The sequence below is a fragment of the Rhinolophus sinicus genome, chromosome 18 (assembly GCF_057876585.1).
Source record: "Rhinolophus sinicus isolate RSI-liver-muscle chromosome 18, RSI-T2T, whole genome shotgun sequence".
Taxonomy (NCBI): Eukaryota; Metazoa; Chordata; class Mammalia; order Chiroptera; family Rhinolophidae; genus Rhinolophus; species Rhinolophus sinicus.
Window position 1 is genome coordinate 36,929,189 of NC_142518.1, and position 23,602 is coordinate 36,952,790.

General features: G+C 38.8%; 1 protein-coding gene across 2 annotated transcripts in view; it reads right to left on the minus strand.

Moving 5' to 3' along the window:
• ZNF41 (zinc finger protein 41) overlaps positions 1-23,602 on the minus strand; it is a 60,669-nt gene that overhangs the window by 7,859 nt on the left and 29,208 nt on the right. For both annotated transcript variants that reach the window (XM_074324013.2, XM_074324012.2), the window contains 2 exons: positions 6,994-7,120; positions 6,633-6,728 (listed from right to left, as the gene is read on the minus strand). In XM_074324013.2, coding sequence (XP_074180114.1) covers positions 6,633-6,669 — 37 coding nt within the window. In that variant the 5' untranslated portion in view covers positions 6,670-6,728; positions 6,994-7,120. The remainder of the gene's footprint in view (positions 1-6,632; positions 6,729-6,993; positions 7,121-23,602) is intronic.

Below are 23,602 nucleotides of genomic sequence, written 5' to 3' on the forward strand. Positions count from 1 at the left end.
GTGCTCTTCCCACACGGGCAGCTTGTCTAGCACCAGGCTCCTGCAGCGTGTGTAGCTTTGCCAACATCTGGCTCCTGATGTACACGCAACTTCCCCAGCAGCCAGCTCTTGCAGTGAGGGTGGCTTCTCTAGAGCTCAGCTCCTGCAATGAGTGACTTCTCCAGGACCCCGCTCCTGCAGCACGAGTAGCTTCTCCAGCTCCAGGCTCCGGCAGTGTATCGCAGCCAGCAGCACCCAGTGGTTAACCCTGGCAGCCCTCTCAGCTGATTGGTGGTGGAATACCTCCAGCAAGACTAGCTCTTTCTGAAGCCTGAGAGGGCAGATTTCCAGCAAGTTCAGCCAGTGTGGCACCACAGCAACTCTTCTGCCATCCATGAACCATAGCTGTGCCCTCCCAACAAAGTCTGGATCTCACCCCTCAGAAGCAGGGGAGGCATTTCCTTGGGTGCTCCTGTACAGTCCTAGAGGTACTGGCTGTTCCTTATTCCCGCTGTTCCTGTTTTCTTTAGAGTTCTCTTTACTTGTACTAGCCAATCCCTTGTTACTCTGATCCCACGATAGCTAGTGGTTCTTTATGTTATACTTTCCCTGTTCAAATACGTATATGGTTTCTCTCTCCTGATCAAAGGGTACGAACTTCCAGTTATAAGATTAAAAAGTTCTGGGGAGCTGAGGTGATTATAGCTAATGATACTGTATCATATACTTGAATGTTGCTAAGAGAGTAGATCTTAAATGTTCTCACCGCAGAAAAGATGGTCACTATGTGACAGGATGGAGGTGTGAGCTAACACTACAGTGGTAATCATGTTGTAATTTATAAATGTATCAAATCAACACATTGCACACTTTAAACTAATATAATGTTATATGTCAATTATATCTTAGTAAAGCTGGGAAAAATAGCGTAAAATATGGCATACCTACGGATAAATCTGATAAAAGATGCATAAGACCTGTACACTGAATGGTAGAAAACATTGCTGAGAGGAATATAATTGTTCATGAATTGAAAGACCCAATAATATTAAGAAGACTTCGATTATCTCCAAACTGATCTCAGTCAATGTAACCCCAATCAAAATTCACTTTTGTAGAAATTAAAAAACTGATTCTAAAATTCATATGAGTATACAAAGGACTTAGACTATCCCAAACAATTTGAAAGAGAAGAAAACAAAGTTGGAGGACTAATGCTACATTTCAAATTTATTATATAGCTACACTAATCAAGACAGTATAGGAATGGTATAAAGATAGATGAATAGATCAATGGAACAGAATGAAAAGTCCAGAAAGAGACCCACACACAAAATGATAACTGATTTTCAATAAAGGTACAAAGGGAATTCTGTTAAGAAAGGACAGTTTTCAAAATAAATGATGCTGGAATGACCATATGGTCACATGCAAAAAATGAACTTCAATCCACACTTTAAATCACATACAAAAATTAACACAAAATGGATCATAGAACTAAATATAAAAGCTATTTAGATTAGGTAAAAATTTCTTAGCTACAACACCAAGAGCACAATCCATAAAAAAAGGAAACAAAATTCTCTATAGAAAACTGAGCAAAAGAAAGGTATAAAAAGAGATTTGTACAAACGCTCCACCAAAGAAGATATATGAATGTCAGATATTAGATGTTAAGGAAATGCTAATTAAAACCACAGTAAGAGGGGTGGCCAGTTGGCTCACTTGGTTAGAGCGCAGTGCTCATAACACCAAGGTCACAGGTTCGATTCCCACATGAGCCAGTGAGCTGCACCCTCCACAACTAGAGTGAGGACAACAGCTTGACTTGGAGCTGAGCTGCGCCCTCCACAATAGATTGAAAAAAACCAAACCAAAACAAAACAAAAAACGACTTGATTTTGGAGCTGATGGGTCCTGGAAAAACAAACTCTTCCCCAATATGCCCCCCACAAAACAAAAAAATTAAAAAAAAAAAATAAAACACAGTAAGATACCACTACTCAACTATAAGAATGGCTAAACTCTCTGTCCTCCAGTGTGCAAGAAGAGGTCATGTGAGCACACAGCAAGATAGCAGCATTCTGCAAGCCAGAAAGACAGCTCACCAAGAATGGAATCGTCTTGCACCTTGATCTAGGACTTTCCAGCCTCCAGAACTGTGAGAAATAGATGCCTATCCTCTAAATCCCCAGTGTATGGCATTTTGTTATAGCAGCTGGAACTAAGACAAGGTGCCTCCTGGGAGAGCAATAATCGTATTTGAAGGAGATTCAAAATGCCCACTGAAAAACAATGAACAGCTTCAGCATTGTCACCAGTGAAACAGAATCATCACAGTAAAACTGTCCCACATCTTGCCTCATGGGTATTTAATGTATCTTTAGGAAAGTAAAGCGAGGCCTGTGCTACTTTGGAAGGATGTGTTGCCTTACCCCAAAATTTTAGAGGTATTCGGGCCAAACATTGAACCCTAGGAATGCAATTCTCTCCCATTCTCAGCAGACTTCAGAGCAGATTGGGTGGTTCTAGATAATAAATGGTCAAAACTTCCAGAGCTAAATAGAGCTTTAATGTAGCTTAGATTCTAGCAACACATAAATACCTCTGATAGTTCTAGGTTTTAAGTATTAAAAACTTAAGTAAAATATTTTATTAATTTAGTTTAAAGAGAAATAAACTGATACAACTTTCTGCTTAGATAAAAAAAAAAAGAATGGCTAAAGTTTTTTTTAATGGACAATTCCAAGTGCTGGTGAGGATGTAGATTAACTAACTCTCATACATAGCTAGTTAGACTATAAAATGGTACAGCCACCTTGGAAAACAGTTTGGTAGTTTCTAACAAAGTTAAATATATACTTATTGGGGCGGCGGGATAGCTCAGTTGGTTAGAGCAAGAGCTCTTAACAACAAGGTTGCCAGTTCGATTCCCACATGGGCCAGTGGGAAACAATGGCTTCAGCTTGGAGCTGAGCTGCCAGTGGGCGGCCGGTTGGCTCAGTGGTTGGAGCGTGGTGCTCATAACACTAAGGTCACCGGTTTGAGTCCCACGTGGGCCAGTGAGCTGTGCCCTCCACTAGATTGAAAACCAACGACTTGACATCCTGGAAAAACACAGTGTTCCCCAATATTCCCCAATTAAAAAAAATATGTATATATATATATATACACTCATCATACAACACAGCAATGTTTACTCTAGAGAAATGAAATCTTATCATCACACAAAATCTGTAAGCAGATGTTTATATCACCTTTCTTCATAGTCACCGAAACTGGAAACCATCTAAATATTCTTCAACTTATGAATGGATAAACAAACTGTGGTATATCCATACTAAGGAATACTACTCAGAAATAAAAAATAAACTTTGGAAACATACAACAGTATGAATGAGTTTTGAACCCATTATGCAAAAGAAGCCAGGCTCGGGCCCGCCCAGTGGTTCAGGCGGTTAGAGCTCCATGCTCCTAACTCCGAAGGCTGCCGGTTCGATTCCCACATGGGCTAGTGGGCTCTCAACCACAAGGTTGCTGGTTCAACTCCTCGAGTCCCACAAGGGACGGTGGGCAGCACCCCCTGCAACTAAGATTGAACACGGCACCTAGAGCTGAGCTGCCGCTGAGCTCCCAGATGGCTCAGTTGGTTGGAGCACGTCCTCTCAACCACAAGGTTGCCAGTTCGACTCCCGCAAGTGATGGTGGACTGTGCCCCCTGCAACTAGAAAACGGCAACTGGACCTGAAGCTGAGCTGCGCCCTCCACAACTAAGACTGAAAGGACAACTTGACTTGGAAAAAAGGCCTGGAAGTACACACTGTTCCCCAATAAAGTCCTGTTCCCCTTTCCCAATAAAATCTAAAAAAAAAAAAAGGAAAAGGAAAAAAAAAAGTTTCTCCTACTTAAAAAAAAAAAAAAAAAGAAGCCAGGCTCAAAAAGCTTCAAAAAACTTTATAATTTTGCCTTTTCCAGAATGTCATTTTATTTATATGACCTTCTGGAAAAGGCAAAACTATAGACACATAAGAGAGAGCAGTAGTTTCCAGGGCTGGAAGTTATGGGAAGCAGTGATAACCAAGGGGTCTGAGGTAATTTTTTGTTCTATATCTTGTTTGTGGTGATTACATGACTGTATGCATTTGTCAAAACTCATAGAATTATTAATATAAATAAACCTCACAGAATCATAAAAAATGTGAAAAATGGAGTTAAGCAGAGGTTATGGAAAATATAAAGATACAAGTTTAAATTGGAAACACGTGGCCATGTTGTTTATATCTCTGAAAGAATAGTTTGATTGCCACATACTAGGTAATGGGGGCTAATTGTAGGTTTGTTTTATAAAGCTCATGGCAAGATAAATAGAATGTTTTAGGCAATGAAATCTGTCATTAGCATTTAAAATGAGCTAGTAAAAAGAATGGAATCAGCAAATCTAATCAGGAATAGAATAATCATAACCCAGGCATAAGAAAATATGGAACTGGTTTTATGTGATATAATTGGGAACTGAGAAGATGAACTGAAAATGATATTTGCAAAAATGGAAAAACAATAGGAATTATAGAGAGATTAATTAAAATGACCAAAAGATTTATGAAACAAAATGTGACAAAATTTAGAAGGTGAGAAGGTTTCCTGACATGTGAGGTGATGATTCCATTTCTGATATACTGAGGATCAAGAGAAACTCCCATGGAAACTTTCTGGGTAGCTAAATCTAGTACTAAAGTACCAATGAAAAACAGAGACCGGAGATGTCAAAAGCAGAATCATGAGAATTTCAGTTATGATAAAATGAGGAATCCTTCCATGTATATGAAGAAAAGACTGATGAACAGTAGATAGGGTGCCTAGGGATGCCTCACTTATGGGGATAATGAGGAAGAGAAGGGTGGAAAGAGAGCAAATAATAAATTGGATGCAAATCAGTAAGAAACAGACAGGAAATTCAGTTGAAAGAAAGGGAACATGAACAAGGTCACTCATACCGTGTTTCCTCGAAAATAAGACCTAGCTGGACCATCAGCTCTCATGCGTCTTTTGGAGCAAAAATTAATATAAGACCCGGTATCATATCATATCATATCATATCATATCATATCATATCATATCATATCATATCATATCATATCATATCTCATATTATTTATATAAGACCGGGTCTTATATTAATTTTTGCTCCAAAAGACGCATTAGAGCTGATTGTCCAGCTAGGTCTTATTTTCGGGGAGACACGGTAAGAGGGACACTCAGAGACAACAACAGGTCAATAATGAAATGCTTGGGCCAGCCCAATGGCTCAAGTGGTTGGAGCGCCCTGCTCCGACGCCAAGGTCGCCAGTTCGATTCCCACATGGGCCAGTGAGCTGTGCCCTCTACAGCTAAGATTGTGAACAATGGCTCTCCCTGGAGCTGGGCTGTCATGGGCTGCCGTGGGCTGCTGTGAGCAGCTGACTGACTACCAGCGACTGACTAACTACCTCAACCTGGGGGGGGGGGGGACGCAAAGCTCATAATACCAGCATGGGCCAGGGAGCTGTCCTACACAACTAGACTGAGAAACAACGGCTTGAACTGGAGTGTGGGGGGGGAGGTGGAAGAAAAGGGAAAAAAAATGAAATGCTCAAACTAGGTATTGGAAAAATGCAAAATAAAAATGAGATACCACCTTATTTCCATTGTTGGCCAAAAAATGAGAAACTTTGGTACTACTAATTCTTGGCAGAAACTCTAGGAAATCAAGAACCCTTGTGCACTTTGCTGGGAATATATATAGATTAGTACAGCCAATTGAGAATAATGTGGTAGTGCTCAGTCAAATTCAGGATGAGACTATGCAATGATCGGGCAATCCCTCTTCTCTGTACGCATTCCTGAGACATTCGCATACTCCATAAGGGAGGATTTATGTAGAAATTTATTGTAGAGTTGTTTGTATTAGCTGGGAATTAATGACAACCCTAGTCTCCACCACTGGATGAAAGGTTAAATAAGATGTGGTGCTGGCACACTGTTGAATACTATGCAACAATTTGAAGAAACAAAGCCAGGTGAACACACTACAATACGGACAGACCCCAGGGATGAGTTAAAAAGGGAACAGAATTAAAACACAGAGTACAATATCATTTATATATACTAAAAATACATACTCATATACCAATACTTCAGGCTTTAAGAGAATACCACACAAATTCAAAGATCAAATACATTAGACCAGTTGTCCATGGGAGGAGGGATATGTAGTGCATATGGGGAATTGAAATAAAAGAGAAGAAAATTTAAAATACCTGAATGTACAAGGAAAGAATCTAAGATGGGGGCGGGGGGTGAAGATGGAGTAGGAAGAACAAAAACCTCCTAGATAAGATAGGGTGGTATGTATGTGACCCAGGGTACAAGATTAGAGACAGCTCACTTGTCAAAAAGCCAAGAGAAGAAGACAATAGATGTGGCAAGGGTCATAATTCGAGATGGCATTTAGGTATCTGAGGGGTTTATGGAAACCATCTCCAAGCAAGTCCAAAAGTTTAGAACTTCCAAGACACATTATCTTCATAGCCTTTGAAAAGTATTGCTCTCTCCTACAAAAGTGAGATATACTTCCATGTCCCCCATCTGCCTGGGTTACACATACACTTACTCACCTGAACAGCTCTGATGTGGGGTTTCCCCCTCCAACATCCATGGCCCCTCTCCTTGCTCCAACTTGAAGATGACCTCTGGTTTGGGAACTTGGAACCCTGTTAACAGGACATGATACAGGATTGTGTCTGGCTCAGTGGGTTTCAGGGACCTTTCAATGGCACTTCCATTTGCTCTTCAAAAAAGTAATCATATTTCGCTGGGAATAGAGTAATAATAATAGTGCTGAAAAGGGACTGAAGAATCTAGACAAATCAAGGACGACACCATCACACACTTGAGATGTCCCAGAGCACTCGGCAGCTGAGAATGGAAATAGCCTCACTGAGGCCCCTGGCAGATGCGTAGGGCATCTGTGCTTACCGAGGGAGAGCAGGTGGCTGTAGTTCTCCAGTGTCACATCCCGGTACAGGCGCCTCTGAGCAGGTTTCAAGTGCTGCCACTCCTCCCTGCTGAAGTTTACAGTCACATCCTCGAGTGACACTGAGACCTGTAACAACATAATCCTGTTCAAAGTGACATGGTCAGCACTGGGGGATGGGGAGAAGACAGATAGGAAGTTGTTTGTAATGACTTTTACCGTTATGTGTCCTGCAGGGATTTCCCTCAGTACCTACATTTTGCATTTTATTTTGTGAGAGAAAAGAAAAATTATGGAAGTATCTTGACATTCATTGTGTAATATAGTCATTCATTTATTCATTCATTTTTGTAAAAATTATTTATTTTTATTTCAGTTATAGTTGACATTCAATATTATTTTATATTAGTTTCAGGTGTACAACATAGTGGTTAGACATATGTACAATTTATGCAGTGATCTCCCAATTAGCCTACTACCACCTGGCATTATACATAGTTGTTACAATATTAATAACAATATTCTCTATGCTGTACTTTAATCCCCATGACTACTTTGTAACTACCAATTTGTACTTCTTAATCCCTTCACTTTTTTCACCCTCAGTTCCCCAACCCCACTCCCATCTGGCATCAGTTTGTTCTCTGTATCTATGGGTCTGTTTCTGTTCAGTTTGTTCATTTATTTTGTTCTTTAGATTCACATATGACAACATATGGTATTTGTCTTTCTTGGTCTGACTTATTTCACTTAGCATTATAACCTCAAGACCCATTCATGTTGTCACAAATAGTCTTATTTCATCTTTTCTTACAGCTGAACAGTATTCCATTGTGTATATATACCACACTTCTTTTTTTTTTTTAACTTTATCGGGGTGACAATTGTTAGTAAAATTACATAGACTTCAGGTGTACAATTCTATATTACATCATCGATGTATCACATTGTGTGTTCACCACCCAGAGTCAGTTCTCTTTCCATCGCCATATATTTGATCCCCCTTACCCTCATCTCCCATCCCCCACCCCCCTTACTCTCTGATAACCACTAAATTATTGTCAGTGTCTACGAGTTTCTGTTTCTCATTTGTTTTTCTTGTTTTGTTGTTGTTGTTGTTTTTGGTTTATATACCACATATCAGTGAAATCATATGGTTCTCTGCTCTTTCTGTCTGACTTATTTTGCTTAGCATTATAATCTCAAGATCCATCCATGTCACAAATGGTCCTATTTCATCTTTTATTACTGCTGAATACTATTCCATTGTGTATACATACCACAACTTCTTTATCCATTCATCTATCGAAAGACATTTTGGTTGTTTCCATGTCTTGGCCACCGTAAACAAAGCTGCAATGAACATTGGAGCACACGTGTCTTTATGGATAAATGTTTTCCAATTTTTTGGGTAGATATCCAGGAGAGGGATTGCTGGGTCATATGGTAATTCCATTTGTAATTTTTTGAGGAACCTCCACACTGCCTTCCATAACGGCTGCACCAGTCTGCATTCCCACCAACAGTGTATGAGGGTTCCTTTTTCTCCGCAGCCTCTCCAATACTCGTTACTATTTGTCTTGTTGAAGATACCCATTCTGACTGGGGTAAGGTGATATCTCATTGTGGTTTTGATTTGCATTTCTCTGATGATTAGTGATGTTGAGCATTTTTTCATATGTCTATTTGCCATTTGAATGTCCTCCTTGGAGAAATGTCTCTGCAGGACCTCTGCCCATTTTTCAATTGGGTTGTTTGTTTTTTTGTTGTTGAGTTGCATGAGTTCCTTGTATATTTTGGATATTAGCCCCTTATCGGAGGCACTGTTTGCAAAAATCTTCTCCTATTCAGTTGGTTGCCTCTTTATTTTGTCGATGGTTTCTTTTGCTGTGCAGAAGCTTTTGAGTTTGATGTAGTCCATTCGTTTATTTTAGCTTTTACTTCCCTTGTCTTTGGAGTCAAGTTCATAAAATGCTCTTTGAACCCAAGGTCCATAAGTTTAGTACCTATGTTTTCTTCTATGCAGTTTATTGTTTCAGGTCTTATGCTTAAGTCTTTGATGCATTTTGAATTCTTTTTAAAATGCCATTGGGATTTTGATGGGGATTGCATTAAATCTGTATATTGCTTTGGGTAATATGGCCATTTTAACTATGTTGATTCTTCCAATCCATGAGCACGGAATGCCTTTCCATTTCTTTGTGTCTTCTTCAATTTCTTTTAAAAATGTCTTATGTTTTTCAGCATATAGGTGTTTTACATCCTTGGTTAAGTTTATTCCTAGGTATTTTATTGTTTTTGCTGCAGTTGCAAAAGGGATTTTTTAAAATTTCTTTTTCTGAGATTTCATTGTTAGTATATAGGAATGCAACGGACTTTTGCACGTTGATTTTGTAGCCGGCAACTTTACTGTATTCGTTGATTGTTTCTAATAGCTTTTTGGTGGAGTCTGTAGGCTTTTCTATATATAGCATCACGTCATCTGCAAAGAGTGACAATTGAACTTCTTCATTCCCAATTTGGATACCTTTTATTTCTTTCTCTTGCCTGATTGCTCTAGCAAGGACTCCCAACACTATGAGTCTTATTGGAGGCACTGTTTGCAAAAAGCCCTGAACGTAGAGCAAAGGGCTTCAGTTTTTCATTGTTTTTTTTTGTTGTTTTTTTTAAAGATTTTATTGGGGAAGGGGAACAGGACTTTATTGGGAACAGTGTGTACTTCCAGAACTTTTTTCCAAGTCAAGTTATTGTCCTTTCAATCTTAGTTGTGGAGGGTGCAGCTCAGCTCCAGGTCCAGTTGCTGTTGCTAGTTGCAGGGGGCGGAGCCCACATTCCATTGCGGGAGTCGAACCGGCAACCTTGTCATTGGCGGTACTCGAGGAATTGAACTGGCAACCTTGTGGTTGACAGCCCACTGGCCCATGTGGGAATCGAACCGGCAGCCTTCGGAGTTACGAGCATGGAGCTCTAACTACCTGAGCCACCGGGCCGGCCCAGTTTTTCATTGTTAATTATGAGATTAGCTGAGGGTTTGTCACATATGGCCTTTATTATGTTAAGGTATTTTCCTTCTATACCTATTTTATTAAGTGTTTTAATCATAAATGGATGTTGTATCTTGTCAAATGCTTTTTCTGCATCAATTGATATAATCATATGACTTTTGTCCTTTATTTTGTTTATGTGATGTATCATATTGATGTATTTGCGGATGTTGAACCACCCTTGTGCCCCTGGGATGGACCCAACTTGGTCGTGATGAATAATCTTTTTAATGCATTGTTGCATTCGATTTGCTAAATTTTTTTTTAGGATTTTGCATCTATATTCATCAGAGATATTGGTCTGTAGTTTTCTTTTTGTGTGTTATCCTTACCAGGTTTTGGTATCAGGGTAATGTTGGCCTCATAAAACGAGTTAGCGAGTACTGTCTCTTCTTCAGTTTTTTGGAAGAGTTTGAGCAGGATTGGTATTAGATCCTCTTTGAAGGTTTGGTAGAATTCACTAGTGAAGCCATCTGGTCCCGGACATTTGCTTTTGGGAAGGTTTTGAATAACTGATTCAATTTCGTTACTGGTGATCGGTCTGTTTAGATTTTCCAGTTCTTCATGGTTCAGCCTAGGAAGGCTATATGTTTCTAAGAACTTGTCCATTTCTTCTAGGTTATTGAATTTGGTGGCATATAGTCCTTCATAGTATTCTTGGATGATCCTTTGTATTTCTGTGGTGTCCGTGATAACTTCCCCTTTTTTGTTTCTGATTTTGTTAATTAGCGTCTTCTCTCTTTTTATCTTAGTGAGTCTAGCCAAGGGTTTGTCAATTTTGTTAATCTTTTCAAAGAACCAGCTCTTTGTCACATTAATTTTTTCCATTGTCTTTTTGTTCTCTATTTCATTTAGTTCTGCTCTGATTTTTGTTATTTCCTTTCTTCTGCTGACCTTGGGTTTCACTTGTTCTTCTTTTTCTAGTTCTTTAAAGTGTAACATGAGGTTATTTGGGATTTTTTTGTTTTGTTTTTTGAGATAGGTCTGTAATGATACAAATTTCCCCCTTAAAACTGCTTTTACTGCATCCCAAAATTTTGGCAGGATGTATTTTCATTCTCATTTGTTTCTATGTATTTTTTAATCTCTCCTCTAATTTCTTCTTTGACCCAGTCATTCTTTAAAAGTATGTTGTTTAATCTCCATGTATTTGTGGTTTTTCCTGCTTTCTTTTTGCAGTTGATATCCAATTTCAGAGACTTGTGATCAGAGAATATGCTTGGTATATTGGATTTCAATCTTCTTAAATTTGCTGAGGCTGGTTTTATGTCCCACTATATGGTCTATCCTTGAGAATGTTCCATGTACACTAGAAAAAAAAGTATAGTCTGATGTTTTAGGACGAAGTGCTCTATAAATGTCAATTATGTCCATTTCATCTAATGTGTCATTTAGGGCTGCTATTTCGTTATTTATTTTCTGTTTGGATGATCTATCCATAGCTGTCAATTATGTATTTAAGTCCCCTAGTATAATTGTGTTTTGGTCAATTTCTCCCTTTAGTTCTATTAGTAGTTGCTTGGTATATTTCGGTGCTCCCTGATTGGGGGCATAATTATTGATGACTGTTATGTCTTCTTGTTGTATAGTCCGCTTCACCATTATGAAATGTCCATCTTTGGCTCTTGTTATCTTTTCACCTTGAAGTCTGTTTCATCTGATATCATTATGGCTACACCTGATTTTCTCTGGGTACCACTTGCTTGGAGTGTCAATTTCCACCCTTTCACTTTGAGTCTATGCTTGTCCTTGTAGCTGAGATGTGTCTCTTGGAGACAGCATATGGTTGGGTTTAGTTTTTTGATCCCATCTGCTACTCTGTGCCTTTTTATTGGTGAGTTCAGTCCATTTACATTTAGGGTGATTATTGATATGTGAGGATTTCCTATCATTCTATCTTTAGTTTTGTTGTAAGACTGTGTCTCCATTGTTTCTTTGCCTTTTTGTTGTTGTCTTTTATTTCTGTGTGGTGGTATTCTATGATTTTTCTCTCTGTTTCTTCTTTTATTACAGTATATATTTCAGTTCTGGATTTTATTTTTTTTGAGTGGTTACCATTAAGTTCATGTAAAATAAAGTTTGATATTTAGAGTATTCCATTTTCTTCAGCATGCTTACTTTCTCCATTTCCATATTCTGGTTCAGGCCTTCACTCTCCTCCTTTTCATGTGTCGGTTGCCAAAAATTGTCCCTGTTGATGGTGGTCAAATAGCCTCCTTTAGTATTTCTTGTAGTGTAGGTCATGTATTAGAAAATTCTCTCAGCTTCTGTATGTCTGGAAAAGTCTTTATTCCTCCTTCATATCTAAAGGATATCTTTGCTGGATATATTATTCTTGGCTCACAGTTTCTCTCTTTCAGTAGTTTGAATATTTGGTTCCACTCCCTCCTGGCTTGTAGAGTTTCTGCTGAAAAATCTGATGATAATCTAATGGGCTTTCCTTTGTAGGTTTCTGTCTTCTTTTCCTTGGCTGCCTTGAGGATTCTTTCTTTGTCGTTAATTTTTGACACCTTCAATACAATGTGCCTTGGAGAAGGCCTGTTGCAGTTGAGGTAATTAGGTGTTCTATTTGCTTCTTGGATTCGAGGATCCAGTTCTTTCCACAAGTTTGGGAAGTTCTCATCAACAATTTGTTTGAATATACTCTCTGTTCTCTTCTCCCTTTCTTCTCCTTCTGGTATGCCCATTATTCTTATATTGCTCTTTCTGATGGAGTCAGAAAGTTTTTGTAGAGTTCTTTCATTTCTTTTATGTCTCAGTCTCTTTCTTCTTCCATCCATGTCATTTCCAGGTTTCTGTCTTCGATGCCACTGATTCTTTCCTCCATCTGGTCAACTCTACTACCTAAGCTGGCTATTTCATTCTTCATTTCTTCTGTTGAGTTTTTAATCTCCAGAAATTCTATTTGGTTCTTTTTTAAAATTTCAATCTCTTTGGTAAAATGTTCATGTTGTTCTTTGATTGTGTTTCTGAGTTCATTAAATTGCCCTTCTGTGTTTTCGTGCATCTCGCTGAGTTTTTTTAAAACTGCAATTTGAATTCTCTGTCATTTAAGTCACATATTTCCATATGATTAAGTTCATTTTGTGGAGACTTTTCACTTTCTTTCTGAGCTGTCTTGTTGCCTTGGTTATTCATGGCAATTAATGATTTATTATTTCTCTTCCTAGACATCTACAGGAGTGGCTTCTGTAACAGGTTGATAGGAAGAGGTCTTTCTTTTGTTTTCCAGTACGTGTTGGTAGAATGTTTTATTTTCTCTCCAACTGCGGTCTTTTTTTGTCTCTCACACTGTAGTGTTATGTTTTCTCTGCACTATTCCAGCTTCTCACACAATGTGGGGATTCCCCGGAAAGTGGGCTTCTCCTCTGTTAACAGTTCGCCTGGATCATAGAGCACCACGTCCCTGTGGGGATGAGGAGAGCTTTTCAAGTTCCAAAGCTCTTCCTGCACCAGATTCAGAGCCCGTATGTTTCAGCAATTCTGTTTACTCCTGCAGGGATCCGCCCAGATAGGTGGAGAAAGCCGTGGGGTGAGTTGTGAGAAGTGGCCCAGAGCAATGGCAGTGACCACCACCACAGCCAGTACTGTTTCCACAACTCCCTCCCCATTTCTGGAACTAGTTAGGCTGTGCATCTGTGTCTGTGGACCACAGTTCTCAGAACTGCAAATATCCTGTTCTTTTGATATGATACTGCTACTGTTCTGCTTCTAGCACTGGGCAGGTGGGGGCGGGGCGGCTAGTCTCAGTGCCTAAGACTTCCGTTCTCTGCGGCAGTGAGGGCTTACACCACTGTTTTCAGCCTTCTTCCCTCAGTCTTTGCTCCGAGGTCTCTGCCATGATCGTTGGGTTCAGCTGTGTTATATGCTGTTCCCTCAGCCCTGTGGGCCATAAACGGAGCCGTAGCAGTCCGAGTTCTTTCCTCTCCCACAGCTGCAGTAGTTCCGGGATGCAGCGAGCTTGGAGCACTGAGCTAGGTCTGCGTCCTGCGCCCCCATGGCTCCATCTACGCACTTCTCCTTTCTCTCCTCCCCTGCTCGCAGAATTTGCCCACCTTTAGGTGAATTCAGTAGTGAGACTCTTCGTCTTGCCTGTCTGCTGCACAAGGAGTCCTTTGTGGAGTTATAGTTGTTCAATTTGTTGTAAATTCCAGGGGAGATTTCCAGAGGCTCACCTCACACTGCCATTTTGATGATGTTTCCAATTGTCTGTTAATGGGCACTTGGGCTGCTTCCATATCTTGGCTATTGTAAATAATGCTGCAGTGAACATAGGAGTGCACATATTTTTTGGAATTAATTTTTCGAATTTCTTTGAGTAAATACCCAGAAGTGGAATTGCTGGGTCATAAGGTAGCTCTGTTTTTAATTTTGTGAGGAACCTCCAAACCATTTTCCATAGTGGCTGCACCAATCTGCAATCCCACCCCTAGTGCACGAGGGTTCCCTTTCTCCACATCCTCACCAACACATGTTTGTTTTGATTATGGACATCCAGACAGGTGTGAGGTGATATCTCATTGTGGTTTTTATTTGCATTTCTCTGATGATTAGTGACGTTGAGCCTCTTTTCATATGTCTATTGGCCATCTGTATGTCTTCTTTAGAGAAATGTCTATTTAGTTTTTCTGCCCATTTTTTAATTGGATTGTTTGTTTTTTATTTATTTATTTTTTTGGTGTTGAGTTGTATGAGTTCTTTATAAATTTTGTATAGTAACCCGTTATCAGATGTATCATTGGCAACACAGCCTCTCATTTAGTAGGCTGTCTTTTCATTTTGTTGATGGTTTTCTTTGTTGTGCAAAAACGTTTTAGCTTGATGTAGTTCCATTTGTTCATTTTTTATTTTGTTTCCATTTCCCAAGGAGATATATCAGTAAAAAAATATTACTAAGGACAATGTCAGAGAGTTTACTGCCTATATTTTTTTCTAGGAGTTTTATGGTTACGGGTCTTACATTTAAGTCTTTAATCCATTTTGAGTTTATTCATGTATATGGAGTAAGAAGGTGGTCCAGTTTCATTTGTTTGCATGTGTCTGTCCAGGTTTCCCAACACCATTTATTGAATACATTGTCTTTACTCCATTATATATTCTTGCCTCCTTTGTCATAGATTAAATGACCATATAGGTGTTTGTTTATTTCTGGGTTCTCTATTCTGTTCCATTGATCTATGTGTCTGTTTTTATGCCAGTACCATGCTGTTTTGATTACTATAGCCTTGTAGTATACGTTGATATCAGGTAGCATGATACCACCAATTTTGTTCTTTTTTTCTCAATATTGCTGTGGCCATTTGGGGTCTTTTGTGGTTCCATGTAAATTTTAAGATTATTTGTTCTAGTTCTGTGAAAAATGCCACTGGTATTTTGATAGGGATTGCACTGCATCTATAGATTACTTTGAGTACAGTCATTCTTTTTCCAAAAATGAAGATTAAGATGGGCTCTGTTTAAATCCTCTATTTAATGTAGGAACAAGATACAATAAATTTACTGATTGATTATGTGCTTGGAAATGGCGATAGAACTGAATAAAATATAGAACAACCAACATAGGAAGACACAAAGGATGCTAAAAGGCATTTGGAGAAAATGAATGGGGGGGGGGAGCAAAACCATAAAGACTTTAAAAATAATACAGACAATACCTTCATGATCTTGGAGTAGGAAAATAATTCTCAAACGGGAAGCAAAAAATTAACATAAAGAAGATTGGTAAGTCTGTCTACAATAAAGTTCAAAACTTCTGTTAATGTAAAAGACAGCATTATAAGACAAAAAAGGAAAGCCACAGAATAAAAAATACTAGAACACCTGTTACAGACAAAGGCTCGTATTTAGAGAGCTCATGATTCTTATAAACCAATAGGAAGAAAAGAGACCACCTAGTAGAAAATTGGGCAAAGGATTTGAACAGGCATTTTATAAAAGCAGAGATCCAAAGTTTTCAAAAGACACATGGAAAGGGTTTAACCTTCTTAGTAACCAGGGAGTGCAAATTCAAACCACAATTAGATACTACTACACAACCCCTTGAATGTCTTCAAGGAAAAAGGCTGATAATATCAAGTGATGAAGAGAATATGGTGCAATGAGAACTCTCACATGGCTGATGGCAGTGTAAATTGGTACAGCCACATTGGAAAGCATTTTGGCTTTATCTGGTAATGTTGAAGACATGCATACACTAGGATACAGTGATTCCACTCATGGAAATACACCCAATTGCCATATGTGCACATGTGCTGCAGGAGTCATGTTCAAGAATATTTACAGCAGCATTATTCAAAATGTGTGTAATAGTTCATGATAAAAAGTAAAAATTAATAGTAATTAAAAAAATCACTGATCAGGGGTGGCTGGTTAGCTCAGTTAGTTACAACGTGGTGCTGGTAGCACCAAGTTTGCCAGTTCGATTCCTGCATGGGCCACTGTGAGCTGCGCCCTCCTTAAAAAAATAATAATAATAAATTAATAAATAAAAAAATCAGTGACCAGTATAACAGTAACAGTATATACTATTTTTTTGTGGAAAAATATTAAGGATATTTTTTAGTTGTTTCTATTTGCATAATCTCTAAGCATATACCCCACCTACCCACTCACCCACAAACTAATTAGGACTGGTTTTCTGTGCTAGAGAGACTTGGAGAGTTCAGAGAGAGAACCAACTGAATGTACTACCCTATTCAAAAAATTAAGTTAAAAATTACCGATGGTAATTGAAAAATAAATTTTAAAAAAATTACCAATGGGACCAAAATGGAATACGCATGATTCTCCCTTGCTCCAACTTGCTAAGAACAGCTACAAACTCTGGACGTTATATGTAAAACAAAGATAAGAAGACTCTCAGTTGGAGAGAAGAAGGCAAACTAGTTAGGGACCTCAGAACATGAGGAATGATAGAGCAGTGATTTGCCTGAGTTTTCTTTTTGCCCCATATATCCTGGACTAGTACTGGGGAAGCTGGAAAACCAGAATGCCATTGGCACAGACAAAAACTTCCCCCAAGAAAGCCTGCTCTCTCTTGCCAAAGTACCAGGAAAGCGGCACTGTAGCAAGACATAAAAATTTAGATAACTGCCCTACTCCAGCCAAGCATCACAGGAAAAACTGTGGCTTCCCAGCCTCATTTCTATCAGCAAAGTCTGAGTGGGGAGTCTAGATTTTCATCCCTGCCTGAGGGAAATGAGGGCCCTCCCCGTCGTGTCAGTTTGGATTACATGGGGATCTTGATCTTCCACCCTCACCCAGTGACAAGATATCCTTCCGTCTCCTGACCAGGGTAGTGAAAGAAGCAGTATGGTGGAAAGCCTGACATTCCACCATCAGTCAGCAGCAACAAGGTGCTCATCCCACTCTGGGGTATCAAAGAAGGCCAAGTGGAGAACCTGAACTTCCACCTCTACCTGGTAGTAAGGAGGAGGTTCTCCTTTTCTAGCAAAACAGAGTCAGAGGAGGCCAGCTAAACACAAGATTCAAGTAATATCCTGAGTCCCCTACTTCCCAAAATATCCAGGACATAATTGAAAATCAGGCATCATATGAAAAGCAGGAAAACCGTAACTTGAATGAGAAAAGACAATCAACAGACACCAACACTGAGATGACACAGATTTTAGAATTATCTGACAAGATTTTAAAAGTAGCCATCATAAAAATGCTTCAATATACTTAAAAGAAATGCAAAAATAGAATGTCTCAGCAAAGAAATAGAAGATATAAAAAGAACTGAATGAAAATTTTAGAATTTAAAAATACAGTAGCGAGAATTTTAAAACTCTGGATAAGCTCAATAGCAGAATAGAGAGGACAGAGGAAAGAGTCAGAAAACTTGATAATAGAAGTAATCCAATCTGAACAACAGAAACAAAATTGGGGGGAAAATGAGCAGAGTCTCAGGGACCTGTGAAACTATAACAAATGATCTGGCATTTGTGTCATCAAAGTCCCAGGAGATGAGAAAGAATATGGGGCTGAAAAAGAATTTGAAGAAATTATGACTGAAAATTTCTCAAATTTAGCTAAAGATATTCAAGAAGCTGAGCAAACCCCACAAGGATAAAGAAAAGAAATTTACAACACACTATAGTCAAACCTCAGAAAACTAAGGACAGGAAAAATCTTGAAATCAGCAAGAGAGAAATGACACCTTACCTACAGAGGAAAAACAATTAAAGTGACAGAGGATTGCTCATTAGAAATCATGGAGGTGAGAAGGAAGTGGCACAACGTTTTTCAAGTGCTGAAAGAAAAGAATTGTCAACCTTGAATGCCATATCTGATGAAATTATCCTTCAGAAATGAAGAGGTAATGGCTAATAAACACATGAAAAGATGCTTGACATCATTAATTATCAGGGAAATACAAATCAAAACTACAAAGAGATACCACCTCACATCCACTAAGATGGCTAGAATAAAAAAGTCAGATAATAACAAGTGTTGAAGATGTGGAGAAATTGGAACCTTCACACACTGCTGGTGGGAATGTAAAATGGTGCAGCTGCTTTGAAAAACAGTCTAGAAGTTCTTCAAATGATTAAACATGAGTTATCATTTGACCCATCAATTCTACTCCTAGGTATATGTATACTGAAGATTAATGAAAATATATGTCTACATAAAAACGTGTATACAAATGTTTATAGCAGCATTACTCATAATATTCAAAAGGTGGAAACAGCCCAAATGTATATCAGCTGACAAATGGATAAACCAAATGTGGTATATTTGTACAATGGAATATTAATGAACCATAAAGAGAAATGAAGTACTGATGCATGCTACAACATGAATGAACCTTGAAAACATTATGCTGAGTGAAAGAAGCCAGACACACAGACCATACATTATATGATTCCATTTATATGAAATGTCCAGAATAGTGAAGTTTATAGAGACAGAAAGTAGATTAGAAGTTACGTAGGGGTGGGGGAGGCAGGAAGGGGGGAAAGCAGGGTAGGGGAGTAATGACTAAGGATATGGGGTTTATTTCGAGGTGATGAAAATGTTCTGCAATTGATTGTGGCGACGGTTACACATAGCTATAAATATACAAAACAAAAAACAAACACACAAAAAACACAAAAAACAAAAAAACCCACCCGCATTGAATTGTACACTTTGGGCAAATTGTCCCCATCTTTTTGAGCACCTCATTACTTTCCAGCACAATGAGGTCTTCCTGACCATTTTGTACTTTCTCTGTTCTAACCCTGGAGTCAGTCATTTCTCCACTAATAGGAACAAAAAGCTCTAGTTCTTATCAGTGATGGCAAATCAAGTGTGCTTAATGTGCTTGGTACATCATTGTCCTTTCCTCGTCAAAGTGAGGAAGGTTTTCCCATACAATAAAATACCAACTAATCAATGTAGAAGAAATGATGGAATTAGAAAAATACTGCTAGGGAAACAGCAAGTAATTAATTGTTACAGGCAAGAATCATCACTGGATGCTAAACTCAGTGGACAAAAGAATGAGAAATAGTCAAATATATGGTGATGGAAGGAAAACTGACTCTGGGTGGTGAACACACAATGTGAGATATAGATGATGTAATACAGAATTGTACACCTGAAATCTATGTAACTTTACTAACAATTGTCACCCCAATAAACTTTAATTAAAAAATAAAGAATGAGAAATAGGATATTTCTTTAGTCTCAAAGAATCTCCCCACAAAAGAGTTATTAATTACAAATGGAAAAACAGTAACTTCACAGTACCTGACAGACAGCATCTTAGCCAGGTGATCAAAGTTAATATGATCGATAAAAGACAAATTGATATTCAATTTGTCAAGAGCTACTGAGAAGAACAAAGTATCATTTCTGTGATATTCCTAACAAAAATGAATAACCTGAATCTAATTATGAGGAAGCAAGAAACAAACCCAAATTGAGGGATATTCTTCAAAACTGTCAGTGTCATGAAAATCAAGGAAAGGCTAAGGAACTATTCCAGATTAAAGACTAAAGGGACATGACAACTAAACACAATACATGAACCTGAATTGGACCGTGGATCGGGGGGGGGGGATACTATAAAGGACATTATTAATAATCAAAACAGCATGGTATTGGCAGAAAAACAGACACATAGACCAATGGAATTGAACTGAGAACTCAGAAATAAAACCACATAAATATGGACAGGTAATTTTTGACAAAGAAACAAAAGACATACAATGGAGAAAAGACAGCCTCTTCAATAAATGGTGCTGGCAGAATTGGATAGCCACGTGCAAAAGAATGAAACTGGACTGCTATCTGTCCCCATGTACCAAAATTAATTCAAAATGCATCAAAGACTTAAGCATAAGACCTGAAACAATAAACTGCATAGAAGAAAACATAGGTACTAAACTTATGGACCTTGGGTTCAAAGAACATTTATGAATTTGACTCCAAAGGCAAAAGTAAAAGCTAAAATAAACGAATGGGACTATATGAAACTTAAAAGCTTCTGAACAGCAAAAGAAACCATCGACAAAATAAAGAGGCAACCAACTGAATAGGAGATTTTTGCAAACAGTGCATCCGATAAGGGGCTAATATCCAAAATATACAAGGAACTCATGCAACTCAACAACAAAAAAACAACCCAATTGAAAAATGGGCAGAGGACCTGAAGAGACATTTCTCCAAAAAGGACATCCAAATGGCAAATAGACATATGAAAAAATGCTCAATATCACTAATCATCAGAGAAATGCAAATAAAAACCACAATGAGATATAACCTCACCCAAGTCAGAATGGCTATCATCAACAAGACAAATAGTAACAAGTGTTGGAGAGGCTGTGGAGAAAAAGGAACCCTCATGCACTGTTGGTGGGAATGCAGACTGGTGCAGCCACTATGGAAGGCAGTGTGGAGGTTCCTCAAAAAATTACAAATAGAATTACCATATGACCCAGCAATCCCTCTCCTGGGTATCTACCAAAAAAATTGGAAAACATTTATCCATAAAGACACGTGTGCTCCAATGTTCATTGCAGCTTTATTTATGGTCGCCAAGACATGGAAACAACCAAAATGTCCTTCGATAGATGAATGGATAAACAAGTTGTAGTATATGTACACAATGGAATACTATTCAGCGGTAAGAAAAGATGAAATAGGACCATTTGTGACAACATGGATGGATCTTGAGATTATAATGCTAAGTGAAATAAGTCAGACAGAAAAAGCAGAGAACCATACGATTTCACTGATATGTGGTATATAAACCAAAAACAACAAGAGAACAAGACAAACAAATGAGAAACAAAAACTCATAGACACAGACAATAGTTTAGTGGTTACCAGAGGGTAAGAGGGAAGGGGGTGGGAGATGAGGGTAAGGGGGATCAAATATATGGTGATGGAAGAACTGACTCTGGGTGATGAACACACAATGGGATTTATAGATGATGTATTACAGAATTGTACACCTGAAATCTATGTAACTTTACTAACAACTTTCACCCCAATAAACTTTAATTTTAAAAAAAGGACATTATTGTGAAAACTAGGGAAACTATATATTACATATTGTACATTAGACAATTGTCAATGTTAAATTTCTTGATATTGACAACTGTAACTGTGGTTATGTAAGAGAATGTCCTTGTTCTTAAGAGATACACATTGATGTGTTTAGAGGTAAAGAGGAATTATGTTTGCCAATTACTCTCAAATGTTTCAGAAAATAAAGCTTTAACATATCTGTGTGTATATACATACATTCATACATACATACACACTTACATATGAGTACATACATACATAAATTGAGAAGACAGTGAAAGCAAATATGGCAAAATGTTAACAATTGGTGATTTTGGATGAAGAACATACGTGTATATAGTTCTTAGCCCTATTCTTGTAATATCTCATCAGTTTTTAGATAATTTTAAAATAATCAAAAGTTTCAAAATAATCAAAGCTTAATCTGAGTATTCATCAACCTGGGTAACACTGTTCACCTCACCCAGGTGATTCCCTGAGACCCTGCCCAAACCAACTTACAGGCCCACCCAAACCGCTTCCAATGGCTTTTCCATGCAAATGGCCTGTCTTCACTCATACTGTGAACTTTCCTAAAATCTCTCAAAGGTTCACAAACTCCAAACAAGCAGCATCTGGCCTCAGTGTGCCCTGTATCTCTTGCTAAGCAGCCCCAACTCCGGTACCAGTGACAGCCAGCCTCGTTTCAGAGCTCAGCCTCTCCCAGGCACATGCAAGACCAGCACAAGTGGCACCCATCTACAGATCACTTTATAGCTCATACCAAGTGGCCCTGGGCAGGACACAGGCAATGGCTGACCTTGGCCTGAAATAGAGTCCCTCCCAACATGTCCCAGAACGAACATACTCAGTGGCCAGCTGCAGACCACACCAGAGCACCACCCAACCACCTCCACAAATGATATACCCAAAGGGCAGACTGTGCAGGCACTAAAGCCCTGCTAAAGCAAATCTTGCTCTATAGGGTCAATCCCTGCATAACAACTCCTCCACTATAGATCACAGCCAGTCCTCACAATCAATCAGCCTAAAGATCAATCCCTCCCACTGTTGTGCAAACAGCAATTGAGGCTCAACTACAACAGGATAGCACACACAACCCACACAAGGGACACACCTGCAGCACCCAGCCCAGGTGACCATGGAGACTGGGCCACTGGGCCCCACAGGACACCTACTACTTAAAGCCACTCTACTAAGACCAGGAGACATAGCAGCTCTACCTAATACATAGAAACAAATTCAGAGAGGTAGCCAAAATGGGGAGAGAAAGAAACATGTCCCAAGTGAAAGAACAGAACAAAGCACCAGAAAAAGAACTAAACAAAATGGAGACAAGCAATCTACCAGACATAAGAGTTCAAAACAGTGGTTATAAGGATGCTCAGTGATCTCAGGGAGAACTTCAACAAAGAGATAGAAAACATAAAAATTGAGATAGAAAACATAAAAAAGATCCAGTCAGAAATGAAGAATGCAATAACTGAAATGAAGAGTACATTACAGGGAATCAACAGTAGATTAGATGAAGCAGAGAACTGAAGCAGTGATTTAGAAGATAAGGTAACAGAAAACACCAAATCAGAACAGCAAAAAGAAAAAAAGAATCCCCCAAAAAAGGATAGTTTAAGGGGCCTCTGGGACAACATCAAGTGTACCAAGATTCACATCATAGGGAAGAGACAGAAAGAGAAGCGACAGAGCAAGGAATTAAAAATCTGTTTGAAGGGGCGGCCAGATGGCTCAGTTGGTTAGAGCGTGAGCTCTTACCAACAAGGTTTCCAGTTCAATTCCTGCATGGGATGGTGGGCTGCTCCCCCTGCAACTAAAGATTGAAAACAGTGACTGGACTTGGAGCTGAGCTGCGCCCTCCACAACTAGACTGAAGGACAACTACTTGACTTGGAGCTGATGGGTCCTGGAAAAACACACTTCCCCAATATTCCCCAATTAAAAAAAAAATTTTTTTTAAAACCTGTTTGAAGAAATAATGATGGAAAATCTCCTTAACTTGGCAAAGGAAATAGACATACAAGCCCAGGCA